The sequence below is a fragment of the Limulus polyphemus genome, unplaced genomic scaffold (genome assembly GCF_000517525.1).
Source record: "Limulus polyphemus unplaced genomic scaffold, Limulus_polyphemus-2.1.2 Scaffold3578, whole genome shotgun sequence".
NCBI lineage: Eukaryota > Metazoa > Arthropoda > Merostomata > Xiphosura > Limulidae > Limulus > Limulus polyphemus.
In genome coordinates this window covers 19,945-33,320 of record NW_013669188.1, presented here as the reverse complement: position 1 = coordinate 33,320, position 13,376 = coordinate 19,945, and the positions used below count along the sequence as shown (strand labels likewise).

The window sequence follows — 13,376 nt, the reverse complement described above, 5'->3', positions numbered from 1 at the left end:
TCCTCGATAAGACATCAAGGAAGTTCCAGACTAGAAAGAAGACTTTGTATTGCTTGTAACTTTGTAGAACTTTTGTGTGTAAATCATTGTTAGCAATAACTATTTGTAATAAATGATATTGTAAATTGTATTATTGTTTGTGTATTAAAACATATTTGTATTGAAAAAGGAAAACTGTGTATATCAAACTTGTTCGCAAATATCATAATTGGAGATATATCAGCCTTTATTTAACTACTAAATTTAAATTATCATTTAGCTCGGTTTAAGATTATTCAAAATTTTAATACGTTACATGTTTGACTAATACTATGCTAGAAAAATTATGTAGAACATGTATTATTACACTAGGATGTAAGTCAGTGTTTTATAAACTAAGCTGTTTTCATAATTACTGTATAAGTATATCTTGAAGTTTTGTATGATACACGAAAATCACAAAACACTGATTTGTAACTGATTTTTAAGGGAAAAGATAATTCATGTTAAAGAGTTTAGAAATTCACGTGAGGAAATACCTGTTTTGAAATAGTCGAATAATAATCACTTGATTTATATCTAAAGATCCTTTTACGATTATGATTGTCAACTCTGTTTTAGTTATGTTCATTTGTGAAAAATGTATTTCATGCTTTGGTAAACTAATAAAATGCAGTTTTGAAAGATACAGAAATAGAATTTCTGGCTTATTAGTCAGTCTTGTGGAAACGAAACAATACTTATTTTAGCCTTAGGCAAATACATGACTTACTTTTGTACAAGGGGTCAAGATTTTAAACTCGCTATCAGCTGGGATGTGTCAGAAATATGTTGAAATAGCCCACACCATTTGTATGTGTGTGACACTGGTCATTACGCATCTAGAAATCTACCTCAACTTGAGAATAAACATACAATATTTGAAAATAATATATTTAGTAAAAAAAAGATGATACATGTTACAGTAACATTGTTTTTAAAAAATCTATGTCAGTTTTGAAAAAATAATTTCTGAGTCTCAAAAATCGATGAACAATTATAACATGTGATTGAAAGCTTATTAATATTTAAATAAAAATGAGACTGTTTGTTCTAGACTGATATGTCTGAAATTGTGACCGAACTTATCGGCAATACTCAGAAACAACTAACTCTGTTACCATTCGTTGTATAATGAAATCGTAAATCTCATACACTTCAAATAGATTTAGTATTTAGGTCTAAGTATGTATCATAAATATCAAAACTCTAACTGAATCAATCATAGTAAAGTTATATTTCATTTGAAAAATATTTTAAACTATATTTTTCGACTGACACAATCTGAACTTTTGACCAATTGCTGTATGTCAGGCATTGATTAGAGTATACAAAACATTTTTTGTTCTAGAGTACGGCTAAATATAACAATTGTACACTATTGTTTATAAACTATATAAAATATTGAACTCAAATGAACAAGTAGTAATATGACATAATGTATAAAAGTTGTGTGAAAGCTAATCCGGTATTTTATAAACTAAGATGTTTACATAAATAGTAGTGTATCTTGAAGTTTTGTTAATACGTGTTTCAATAAGGGTGACATCGGTCTTATTTAGAGTTTGTGATTTTACTTACATACATTGACGATAACATATCTATGCGGAATCTTGTATTAGATTGATAAACATATGTGTTATAAACGTGAGTAATCATTTCTTGGAGTCTAATTGAATCGAACGTATAAAAGAATTCTACAATAACTGAAATGTATATGTCCCGTCAAATATTGAGAAATATAATATCGTGAATACACATTTAGTGTTTTGTGTCATTATGTAACGTGAAAGAACCAGTAAGCTATGTTTACTGACTCTTGAAGTCAATGACATTACAAAAGCTTATAATCTCTAGTTAAGCTAAAGTATGGTGAACATTAAATTTGTAATCTAATATTTTTGAATTTGTGTAGAAAATATATGAATATGTAGAGTTTGAACAATTTATTTGCAATATTATGTATGAGATTTATATCTTAATAATGAATGTATAATCATAAATAGCGACTTATACTATATTATAATTGACTTGTTCAACTTTTGTTTCATAAAATTTTATTTTCTGCCATATTGAACTTTGAATTTTTTCAGCCCCTCTCTTCTCAGTAAAAAGTTCGACATATCGTCAGCTGTGAATCAATAAGAGTGAATTGTCCACACCATTTGGCGATTGCATGTGTTGATCTTTCTATTGTTTGCATTCAATGTTAATTACCTCAGGTAGCAGCAGAAAGAACACCCATATGTAGTAGTTTACCTAATATTCAAAATGAGGATACATGCAGAAGGTAAGATGCTCTACAACATTAATCCTTTAAACTTTAGCGATCAACTTATAAAGCTAAACATGAGACTTAAATAAACATCCTTTTCAGGACGAATATATATTATATATCAATTATGGAAATGAAAGCGTTTTACGCATAAAACGTCAGTAAATGCAAAATACAATTAGATATGGAAGCAAAAACTGTAAATAGTACGTTAAACGTATACTAAGTCATAAAAACACAATTATCTGTCTCATTAAATAATTATAAAAACATTAGATGTGATAAAAACATTTCAGCAGTATGTTAAATGTGTTTCTAACACTATCCTCCTATAGTGACAAAGGTAATATATAAATGAAAACTATAAACATAAGCTGAGAAAAGTTAAAATCTGTATGCTGTTCTACGGAAGTATAGTAACACCATTCACTTTTGCACAATATATCTTATAAGACCATCCGCCTAAGAAACTTAGTAATACCGTCTGGTTAATAATACCATCCGCCTTTAGAACCTTAGTAATACAATCCACCTGATAAAACCATCTGCCTTTGTAAAACATATTTAAGTGAAAACTATTAAGTGACATGTGTAAAATGCAAACGTCTATACAAACACTATCCTTAGTAAAACTGCCCGCCTTTGTAAAGCATATGTAAGTGAAAACTATAAAGCAACATGTGTGAAATGAAATAATTTGTCAAGAACAATAAAAATCATAGTTATATGGATAGAGGAATAGTATATTTAATCCGTAAAGCCAAATTGGTGAAACATTAAGATTGTCATTAATGTAATGATTTTACTTGTAACGTTTGGAACACAAAATTAAATCTAGACATTGATGATGTAATCACATGTTGAAACACGTTGAGACACTCTATGATGAATTCATTACTCATTTAATTATCTGTTTATAGAAACACCATCTGCTGTATCACCACTAACCTTAGTAACAGAATTTTCTTAGTAATACCATCTGCCTATAAAACCATAGTATCACAATCCACCTAGTAACACCATCCGCCTTTGTAATATAAATATATTTATAAATGAAAACTACAATGAAATGAAATAATTTGTCAAGAGCCCTTTTATTATCATACTAAACAAATAAAAAATACAAATAAGATATTTACATCTTTAGGATATATAATAAAATCTAAACATTGATGAGAAGTTGAGACACTCTAAAATGAGTTCATCATCCTCTGCTTATGATAACATCACCTGCCAATAGAAACATCATCTGCCTCTGTAAATAGTATGTAAGTGAAAATTATAAAGTTGATAAGACTAAAATTGCAGACTGTTTTACTTATAAAGTAACTTTGACATTAGATTAAATTATTAATTGTAAACTCTGATTGTTACAATAAAGATAATGTCATGTTGATCTACATTATACCAATGAGCCCTCTCGTGCCACTTCCATTGCCATGGCGACATGACAACTTCCGCCTGTCATAGCGGCATAGCAACGTGCCCTCAGGTTCCCACTTCGTGGAAGTCATAGCCCTTTGGTGTCTATTACAAAACATTTATGTAACCCAAGGTGTCGGGTTACTTTGCATATTATGTAATAGTTATCTACCCTCGGGTGTCGACATTCTTTGTCTATTACGCAACAGTTGCGTAACCTCAGGCAGCGCCATATTATGTAACCTTCAGGCGACATTCTTTGATCTCCACTCACTTGCAATTTACAAACAATCCTAGCTTTCCGATAGTCAATCAGTCCCAGCCTTATTGATCAAGATGTCAGCAACAGCTCAGATGACTATTGGAGTTATCTTTATCCTCTAATTCCAGTATATCCTCGTCTGGCTCATTCTGAACAGCCAGATACATACTTTAAGCTCCTTCCTCCTTTTCAGGTGAGACGATGTGACCAGAGACCTCATTTTCATTTTTTTACAATACACTGATCTCCATCTCAGACTAGTGGTCTAGTCAGTGCGCAATCGGTTCATCTATGACATATAGACACAGTTTACCAGCATGTTACATGTGCTTTCACGCACCTCACATCTTCCATAACTTGTATGTCAATGGATTAATTTGCTGGAGTACTACTCTACATATTATCGTGGACATTGTTGGACCATACATCAAATCAAAGGTAACAGGATTTCATGCCTAAATATGGGCATGTTTGACAAACATCCTGTATATTCTTTTCAGGTGCTCTTTATGCTATCATAACATATAGGCAAGTGCTCATCCCAGTTGGTTTGGCTAGGATTAACAAACTTGACAAACGTGAGCTTTGTAGTTTGTATTACTAATTTTTACTAAATCATCAAACAGAGGGTGACAGGGTTAAGTGCATAACTACACTACACCTAACACTTTATACAGCTCAGAATACAATTGGCTACTGAAAATAAGTTCATGATCCCTGTGAATATCTTCGGGTACTCAAACTTGTGTTATCCAATGCTCTTCCAATACATCAGTCATAGATGGTCGATATATTAATGAATGAATAAACCTAAGCCCTCTTTGTGAAGTAGTCAAAGGAACTGAGTATGTACCGATGACCTCTCTCACTCTCTAGGATTAGATAAGTAATACATTCAGGGATATCCTCTATAGATTAGATTCAACAATTCTTTCCCTTGGTTGATTCTTTCTTTGGGTGGCACATACTATACATTATTCACACAAATGTTTGATATCTCGACTGAAATGCATCCAGTTAGCATAAGTGCAGGTAACATTTTTGAGCCTTCCAGTTTTTGTGTTAAACAAAGTCTCGAAAATCTCTCGCAGAAGAGTTCAATAGTTGCAGCACAGTCTGAGAAACATGGCTCATTGATTAATGGTGATGGTACATTACACTTTCCTACACTTGTAGATGACCGTACACGTTTTAATTCTATTTTTCTCAGTTTGTTTATGCTTGCCAACTTTTACCTTGCCCCATAGCAAGGAGCACCCATGCTAGAGATGGGTCCTTCAGTTAGTCTTTCAAGAGCTCCCAAAGAATTAACCATGGCATTCATCCACTAGCAGAATCTCCTACTGCAGGGCTTGGTGTTATGGTGGAAATGGTTTCAATTTCCAGAGTGTCCAATATAAGAACATTTCATGAGTAGACAGTCTACCCATGTGGTTTGACAATTCTTCTGTAATTATATGTCGTGGCATTCAATGATAAACTATGACAAAATAATACTATTGTAACATTGTTATCCAAAGTGTTTCTTCTGTATTTTTGAAGTTAAAGAGCCACATAAGTGAAACATGGTCCACACAGATGGTGAAAATCCTATTACACAGTGTTTTATGAAGACTACAACCGCAAGCAGTTCTTTCCTTGTTGTACAATAAGAACATTCAGAAGCCATTACTATATGGCTAGTGTAGAATATTACTCTATCCTGCAACTTTGATAACAATTCTCCAATTACATTATTGATGGTGTCAGTATTCAATTGGAACTCGGTGTCTTGTCCTGCATATGCTAGCACTAAACTCTCCATTAAGCAAGATGTAAGGATCAAAGTGCTTGTTCACATTGCTTTCACATCCAAAGTGAATCTTAATTTTAGTGAGAGCAGAAAATGCTGCTTTTGAGAACTTGGCTACAAATTACATAGGCCTGCGAATTTAAACTTCATAAAAGTTATTTTGTTTTTAATAACGGATTTTCAATAATTCAGCAATGCAGACTTCGAAAATAATATTCATTTTTTTCTATCACGTAGGAATTTTTTACAAATCGGGAAGAAAAACTCTTACTTAGATGAAATTATTATTTCGTTTATCACAATCAAAATTTTTCATTATTATGTTTGTTAACAAGAATATAAACAAACTGAAGAAGAGAGAAGATCATTGATGTCAAACGAATATGCATCCTCATTCATCCTGATTTTTTATATTTTTTGTGAAATCTACGTGGTCTTTCTTTTATATATTGCATTATGGCGTTTTATGAAATATCTGTACGTGATGGGGAAAAATGCATATCATTTTCGGATTCAGCATACAGGAATTACTGTAGAACATGTAAAAACTTCAATACAATAAACTATCGCAGTCCTATGTTATTAGTAATATGATAAAAACCATGGAAACTGTGGTCTTCTTGTTCGGTTACAAGCTGAAGCCAATCTCTCAATACTGCTATCTTAGCAGGGTTTGTAGAAATGTCATCTCAATCAAAATATGATAGAGAAAATCCAAGTATGTACACATAAGCAGACAATTTCCTGGTTTCAGTTTCTAGCTTCTTTTCTTTATTCATTGGAATATCATTGCCTGGCTCTCAGCCACAGCCTCAAATATGTGACAAACACTAAAACAAGGTCAAGATAGGCCATGCATCTCTTCTTTTGCAGCCCTTTCATTCTTAACTCCATTAGCCTCTCAAAGCTAGTAGGTGCATTACCTGGGCCAAATGGTATAAAATGCATACAAGCCACCTCTCATGTTGAAAAAAAGTTTAACATCTGATTTCATTAACCAACTCGGCATGCCAATATCCATATGCCAGGTCTAAAGTGTTGAACCTAGGGAAACTTTCCAAGAAATCCAAGTATTTATCTCTGTTCATGGTATAGAGAAAGTCAACATGCGTTACCATATTCACCCATTTAAAACACAGTGTGTGTACTTGCTTTTTGACTTTGGATGGCCACATTTCACTGGATAGTCAATTGCTTAGACTGGCACATTCTCTCTAGATGATTTCTCGTTAACCAATTCACTAAGGTCCTGGTACATGAGTGTATAAATGTAATGTTTCTATCTTAATGTGAAACGTCAGATTTACCATAGCGACTGATTATTCTCATTCAAACATAGAAGAGACCGTAAAGTCGCGGTATTACCTAACCTACGATTGAAGGTAACTACTGTCGACCTCCATGCATGCAAAATGTGCAACATTACAGCCAGAACCTTCAAAGGGTAGAAGACAGTGATGGGCACAGGGGATGGCTTGGTATGCTCAAACCCTTGCTTTCCTGCTCTTTTTCCCTAAAAGTACCCTTTTTCTCAGTCATAAAAATTGCCCATAACTACTAAAATACCTTGCTGCGAGTTATATGTTTCAGATCTAACATGAATGACACATTGGAACTTGTAGGTCTTTACATTAAAGAAATAATTGTGATATGCTATTAAGCGTAAAAACGCGAGAATTTATCGTTTATTGTAGATTTTAAAACTGTTTATCAGATCAATTGAATAGGACTAAAAGAGAATCTGCTTGCTTCTCATGGTTTTCTGTCTTATGAGTACCATAGGCAACATACAGTCTCCCTAGTCTTTCCTAACACTTCCACCCAATTCCATCCCAAAAACAATCTTGCCTTACCATGTTTGAAAAGTGCCCTTTTACGTAAATTAGCCCCTGCCCTTTTAACGTTCTCTGCACGTTACTGGTAAAACGTCTGTACTTCAATAGAATGGCAAGGAACAAAGGAAGCTAGAAGATACCAACTTAATGACTTTCTTGATCAATGTTAAGTAAAAAGCGTAAAAAAAATTAAAGTAAATAAAACATTTTGAAAATGTTTACAAGGTAGAAAAACCACAGTATGTTTGCGTATCTTAGGTATATATATTATGATATCTCGTTTTCTAAGTTCTTGATGTATTTTGTGATATTTTTCATTAATTAATATATGTTTTTCTTTTTCTGCCGATTTTGTTTGATTTATTTTTCAGTTTGATGAAATTTCAATTTTAACACGAGATTTTAGTCTATATTTATTGTACGTTTATATTTACAGTTTGTATTTTAAAATTTCCGGTTACATTATTAACAACGCATCACATAACATTTGAAACTTCAGAAAATCCGCCTGAATTCTGATGACAACAAACTTAAGCTAAGCGTTTATTATAGCAGAATATTCTCTGGGTGAAACACCAACGGCTTTCTTTCGATTAGAGCAAGAATTACGCAATTTTCAAGTCGTTCCCTATAGTCCGAGCTTGTCTTTGAACAGGTGAGTTTTACAGAAAGAGAGAGCTTTCTTCGGCGTTGAAATCTTTGTTTAAATAGCTACATTCAGACGTTGCCTAATACTATAGAATAGTTTACCTCTGTTTAACTTTTTTTCTGTCATTTCTGACAAAGGTTTCATAAGATTAAGCAAGGCTGCCAATCTCCCTGTATTGGATATTGCGAACCATGTCCCGCCTTTTCTGCCTTCTTCAATATCCATACCTGTGATAAAACACACATTAAAACATAAATCAGTTTCCTGTGATATTTTAGTTTAGATATATTATAACTTATGACACTCTATTTGTACAATATTCAAGAGGTTCCATACCAAAAATATCTTATTTATAATAAGTAATTTATTTCCATATCTTTTCCTGTTTCTGTAACATAAACTTTCATGTTGAAACTTACTTCTTGAAAAGCACCATAACCTACATTAGAATACGTAGTTTTCGAGTAAGGCGTGGTCTAGTGGTAAACGAATTGGGCTGCAGATCGAAGAGTCCAGAATTCGAGATGTGGTGCCGGTGAACACCCTCTTCAATTTCAACTGTAAGCATTCGTCGTGAAAATCACAGTTAGTCTTGTAATCCACTTCAAAGAAGCGGACAAAGCCTTTTTGGTGGCAGGTGATGCTATTTGGCTGTTTTTCCTTTAGTCAGTAGTTCAAAATTAGGAATGGCTATATATAAACGCTATGGATCTCTGCCCTGGCCATTCATATCACTTATGCATAAGGTGGCGTTAAGGTTGAAATTAGCTGTTCCATTCCTACATAGTTCTTTTATAGACACACACACCAAATATAATATGTTTTGTTTCCAAGTCCATATTCCAAATATAGGCTGAGTTTCAGAAGAACCGTGAAGAAATGAATGTCTTTTTCACCCTAAGGGAAAGTGATTCGGCATTCCCTTTTTAAAACAATATCCAATATATATTAACTGGTTAACGTAGTTTTATGTGCCATTATTGTTTATTCAAACAAGTAACTTATAATTTTTTTAAAGAATGTGGATGCTTAAGCTCACAGCATCCTTCATCTATACCACCCTTCACTGCTGTGGAAAAAGAAGAGAGGTGAAAAATAAATAAGAAAAAAGAGAAATAAAAAATCCTACAATTGGGAGTGGTGATTAGGGGAACCTTACCTACTGAAGTTGGCATTCCATTCCCCATTATGACAAATTATACTAGAATAAAAAACCCTATCCAGTTATCTAAATTAATATGACACCTATCCTACACCCATAAACTCGCAAAGTTTACTGTAACTACAAATTTATACATATAAATTCATTTTGTTAAATAAAGAATATAGTTTATGTATTAACAAGTAGTGAATGTTATGTGTAATATGTTGGTCAAATGTCGAATCAATTACACATACGTATAAATTTACATAGATCTCAAAGCAGAAAGAATGTAATGAATTCCATAGAATCAAAACATTTTGGAGTTCGCCCTGTTACATCTATTATAATAACTATTTTAGAAAATGTTGATGAAGATAGTAACAGAATGAAACATACTACTGCTTTAAATTTAAGCAATGATAACTGTATTACTAGTTGTTTTTTTATATAGTTTTTCTAATAAAAATAAAAAAGAGTTTGTTTGTAGTTAAGCACAGAACTACACAATAGGCTAGCTGTGGTGTATCCACCACGAGTATCGAAAGCATATTTTTTGCATTATAAGTTCGCAGATATATCAACTTAATATTCTTAAAATACGCGCATTGATTTAATTTTCAACATGACCATGCAAAAACATTCACTTTTAGATATAGTAAAATGTAGGTTTAAAGTTAATAGTTTATCAAGTTTTGAGAAACATAAATATAAAGTAAACACGTCATATTTGGTAATTAATTCTTTTTTTGTCATTTTAGGAGGCCAATATGTTAAATAGATAGGGATTTTGATCATTTACTTAGCCCCGTTTATACCAATTTACATTAAATTTGGTACAAAGATACACTTTGCATAAACAGATAAATAGACAATTTTGGAATTTTCTTCTGCTCAATTTTTAAATTTGAGGTTTACGGGATATTTTATTTTACATGAGATTTGGTATAAAGAGACCTTCTTGTAAGTACCAAGCAGTGATACAGACAATTTTCCATTGTTCTATTTTTCAAGATTTTTATGGTGTCAAAATTGGCCATGTCGGGATTGTATGGAGGAGACATGTTGCATTCTCCTGCAAATGTTGCCTCTTTAATAGTGATAATATAATGCTTCATAACAAAAATATCGAAATTTCCTTTAACTTTACCTCACTACAGCTCACTCCATCCACTTGCTGCTTTTACTCGACTGGTGTTTGTTTTTTATTTTAATTATAACCGTGAACCTTAAATCTAAAATATTTAAATTTGTTTTGTGTTGAATTTGCATTTGATAATCATCGGTAAATGTGAAACACCAAGAAACCAGATTTAAGAACCGGTTTCTAGTTTCTAGATGTAGGCGTAAACAAAACGCTGATTGCGTGCCAGGAATCTAACTGGGTGAAAGAATAGCAATTTTGTTTTACAAGAACATTGTCTTATGATTAGATTATTTAGTTGTTTGTTAAAGATGTTAACACTAGGTACAGATTTAGTTAATTTATATTAGAAATGAAAGTATTTATTGCATTTCTGATTATCATTCTTATAAAATTCCAAAATTATTAATAATCTATTCATATGTGGTTGCTTGTTGTCCTAACAACGATACAACAGTTGATACAACAGCGAGTGGTGCACGATACTTTCACATGTTACAGGAACAAATAATGACACAGTTGAAAAACTGGGCAATGACCTGGTTCATGCAGAATAGCTCTGTTGCACATTATGCAAAAGAAGTCTGGGTTTGGTTAAATGACACATTTCTAGGACATTGGATTGGCACGATCTGGTTCATGCAGAATAGCTCCCACCCCGTATTATGCAACAGAAGTTTGGGTTTGGTTGAATGACACCTTCCTATGACATTGGATTGGCAGATGTGGTCCTAGGAATGAACTTCAAGATCTCCAGACTTGACTCCATTGGATTTCTTTTTCTAGGGACTGTACAAAGAGAAAATAGGGACACTGAACATCTGAAACAACGAATTCGTGACGAGTGTTAGGACAATTGACAATGACATGAATATGCTTTGCAGGACTCAAAGAGTATGGAAATACCGTCTCAAAAGTTGTTTCGAATTACGAGGACAGTAAGTGTACAATATTTTGTAAAGTTTGTTGAAATGCCTATGGTTCCAGACTTTTTGGGTACCATCAGCCCAAATAGGTACCTAACAGAACTTTATACATCGTTAAGAGTGGAAGATGACTTGCATTTTTTTAGACTTTCACACATCTCTATGCTCACATTAGGTAACAAAACTAGGGTTTAATATTTACCTAATGTGAGTTTATGTGTAACATATTAAACCCTAGTTTTGTTACCTAATGTGAGTTTATGTGTAACATATTAAACCCTAGTTTTGTTACCTAATGTGAGTTTATGTGTAACCAAAACTAGGGTTTAATATGATACACATAAACTCACATTAGGTAACAAAACTAGGGTTCAATATGTTACACATAAACTCACATTAGGTAACAAAACTAGGGTTTAATATGATACACATAAACTCACATTAGGTAACAAAACTTGGGTTTAATATATTACACATAAACTCACATTAGGTAACAAAACTAGGGTTTAATATGTTACACATAAACTCACATTAGGTAACAAAACTAGGGTTTAATATGTTACACATAAACTCACATTAGGTAACAAAACTAGGGTTTAATATGTTACACATAAACTCACATTAGGTAACAAAACTAGGGTTTAATATGTTACACATAAACTCACATTAGGTAACAAAACTAGAGTTTAATATGTTACCTATATACTCACATTAGGTAACAAAACCCGCATTATCAGTAAGGACTGCAGTTTGGAGTAATAATACTATCAAATCTTATCTGCCCAGCTAGGTTGAGGAAACATACTGACTGTTGTCCTGTGGTTAAAGTAACAACCTCACGTTTTTTCCTCTTATAACAGTTTTAACCATCAATCTGCATTCTCAGCTTTTCACATTATGTAATATAACTTCGTAACGCACTGCTTCTGTGTGGTTCTTTGTGCAATAATATAACACCTATAAGTATAAGTTCTAGTGACACACAATATAAATTTGTGTACCGAACTTATGTCTCAAACTACGCGACGAAAACAAATTGAAACATTTTACTTACCTCCCACAATCCGTGGGTCCTGATTCCAGACATGGCAGGGAAGGGTGGGGCGATAGTAAAACTCGTCTCTGACATTCGCGACAATCATGAGATAACCGTCAGGTGTTGGGTTAGGGTTAAGGTATAGAAAGAGCATGCACATTATTGAAGCTGAAAATTACCTAGGATTTTATGAAGTTGAGGAGATGGAATTTAACAATGAAGCACTCGAAATACTGGAGTATTTATAATCTCAGTTAAACTCAGGTGCGACAAAACACAGCTTTGCCAACTTAATTGTGTATGTATGTATGTTATCTGGCCTTTCAAAACAGAAACAAAAAGCAACCATAGAACGTTTATAATGTCGTCGTATAAGTTGGGAGTTGTTCGTTTCTTCACTCAAGGCTAGTTCGTGTTAGTGTACATAGGTATTTAAAAACAAAATACTAAATCCTTCTGCTTTCTACAAGTTGTCCTCGTTTTCGTCAGAGTTGAGTCATAGAAAATAAGCTATACACAAGGAAACATGACTGAGCAAGAAAAGCTATAAAAAAATAAAAAATAAATTAGGTTCTTTAATACCTGTTCCATTCTCTCATTGGTTGAAAATACGACTAAAGGTAATGACGAGGAAAGTTTAGTTATTGCATTGTGAAACGTAAACTTAAAATATATTTGTGCAGGGACGATGCAATCCTCTTCCAAGGCCATCTCCTTGCTGAGGGAATCAGAAGGGCTAGATCATTTGATAAGCGATTATGCTAATATTTATTACTTATGTTACGCCTCCGGACGTTAGTTACAACTTGAGGAGATCGGGTGGTGCAGTTGGGTAGGCCTTGTGTACCATACTTTCCAAGTCCTGTGCCAGCTCTT

At 33.1% G+C, this 13,376-nt stretch overlaps 1 protein-coding gene across 1 annotated transcript in view; it reads right to left on the bottom strand.

Annotated features, from left to right (window-relative positions):
• LOC106469625 (transport and Golgi organization protein 2 homolog) overlaps positions 1-13,021 on the bottom strand; it is a 30,425-nt gene extending 17,404 nt beyond the window's left edge. Inside the window, exons 1-2 of the mRNA XM_013930127.2 lie at positions 12,519-13,021; positions 8,355-8,480 (exon numbers count right to left, since the gene is read on the bottom strand). Coding sequence (XP_013785581.1) covers positions 8,355-8,480; positions 12,519-12,660 — 268 coding nt within the window. The 5' untranslated portion in view covers positions 12,661-13,021. The remainder of the gene's footprint in view (positions 1-8,354; positions 8,481-12,518) is intronic.
• Positions 13,022-13,376: the final 355 nt, after the last annotated feature.